General features: G+C 62.0%; 1 protein-coding gene across 1 annotated transcript in view; it reads right to left on the bottom strand.

Moving 5' to 3' along the window:
• LOC105307463 overlaps nt 1-1,840 on the bottom strand; it is a gene marked incomplete at its 5' end in the record, with an annotated part of 49,416 nt that overhangs the window by 11,891 nt on the left and 35,685 nt on the right. The window contains one exon of the mRNA XM_023524841.1: nt 525-607. Coding sequence (XP_023380609.1) covers nt 525-607 — 83 coding nt within the window. The remainder of the gene's footprint in view (nt 1-524; nt 608-1,840) is intronic.

Raw genomic sequence — 1,840 nt, 5'->3', positions numbered from 1 at the left:
GGGCGTGGAGGAGGACGCGGTCCGGCCCACGGGACGCTTACAGGTCAAGGTGCCACGTGAGAAGGGGAGGAGGGAAAGGTCGGGCCCCCCAGACTGCCGGGCACCTCGCGTCTGCCGGGCATATGGCCGGGCTCCGGGTGAGAAAACAGAGTGGAGCGACACAATCGCTGTAGCAGAGCGGTGGTCACTCAGGCGGGGTCGGGGAGGGCCCCCTGATAAGCGAAGTTGGAGCCAGAGCGGGAGGAGCCCAGGGGATAGGCCACGGGGGGTCAGCAGGGGAGCATTGTAGGCACAGACCAATGCAGTGTGAGGGCAGGAAGGGCCACCAGAAGGGCCACGCGGGGAGCCAGGAGGCCAGGGGGCAGGCGAGGACCTCGGAGGCCACTGCGAGGGCCGTGGCTGTGGCTTAAACCAAGGCGAGGGGCAATGAGGAGAAGAGTGAGGGGTTCAGGGGAGCTTTAGGAAGCCTGGCCCCAAGGACGGTGGCCAGGAACCAAGTGGAGGGGCCAGCAGGCGACCAGCACCAGGGGAGGGCCTGTCTCTGCAGGGCAGGGGCGAGAGGGGGCTGGAGACGCCCCCCGCAGCCCCGCTGCGCCCGAGGCTGGATCTGGGTAACCAGGAGACCTGGGGTTTGCGTCAGCAAAGCCACCAGGGGGTGGAACTAATTGCCTGCCACCCACTAATAGCCTGTTTGCATCTCACACGCAGGCGAGAGCCTGTAAAGGAACGGGGCTCGCTCCACGGGCTTCGCGGTTCCCTCGCCCCCACTCCGTGCCCAGCTGTCTCCCGCGCTGCCCAGCACGGTGGCTGGGTCCTTTCCACAGTGCGTCTCACCCAGAGGTGCCATCCTGTGCGCCAGACCCTGGAGGTCGCCCACGGCACGGCCGCGGGCTGCTGGCCCAGTGTTCACTCCCTCCGCCACAGCCCCCAGTGGGACCGATTCGCCCCAAGTTCCCCAAACCTCAAACCGGGCCTGTCCCAAACACAGACGTGACGACAAACAGAAAACCACAGACGACAGTTTGAAATGCTCTCAGGGCCCCACTCTGTGCCTCTGCAATCTGTGGGGGTGGGAGCCCCGCCGTACGGAAGGTGCACTGCACCCCCAGACAGGCCTCCACTCAGACACAGGGCAAGGCCAGGCTGCCCATGACGCCCGTCCACTCTGGACGCCGGTCCGCCCACGCCGGCCCCGTGAGCTGCACTCCCCACCGCTGATCTGCGTCCTGAGCAGCTGAATAAGGGACAATTGTCTTTTCTCCCTGCTTTTTTTAAAAAAAAATAATAAAGACATTAAAAAGAACTGAGCTGCTATTTTAAAAAAATAGTGAAGACTAAATGTCCCGAGCCCAGCGTAAAGCCCACTTAAGAACGCTTAGGGACAAATAATTGCTGCCTTTTCTCAGGTTCAAGACCTTCGAGAATACAGAATTCAGTCCCCGTAACAACCTGAGTTACAGGCCCCGGAGGCCCCGCAGCTCCGGGCCCAGCTCCGGGCTGTCTGGCTCCCGAGGCACACCTGGAAGCTTCTATTTGGTTTCCACTTTTCCTCCTAATAGCTGTGCTCACCTGCCCGCTCACTGGAGAACATGGTATTTGGGTCTTTCTGTTCTGGAATGTTCCCCCCAGCGGTGAGCCTGGCTCAGGCTGCCTCTGGCTGCGGCTGACAGCCAGGGCCTCCCAGCCCTGAGGGTTTAAACGCTGCCACAAGCTGTCCCTTTGTCTGCCATCCCTGGTGGAGTCGAGGGTGGGATTGTAGGGCTTTAATGGGGCAGGGGACAGCTCTTGGGGAAGAGCCGCTGAAAGCCAACAGTAATGACCACCCCGTAGAAAGAGGGCC

This window comes from Pteropus vampyrus, unplaced genomic scaffold (genome assembly GCF_000151845.1).
Source record: "Pteropus vampyrus isolate Shadow unplaced genomic scaffold, Pvam_2.0 Scaffold499, whole genome shotgun sequence".
NCBI lineage: Eukaryota > Metazoa > Chordata > Mammalia > Chiroptera > Pteropodidae > Pteropus > Pteropus vampyrus.
This window is presented reverse-complemented; position numbering and strand designations above follow the sequence as displayed.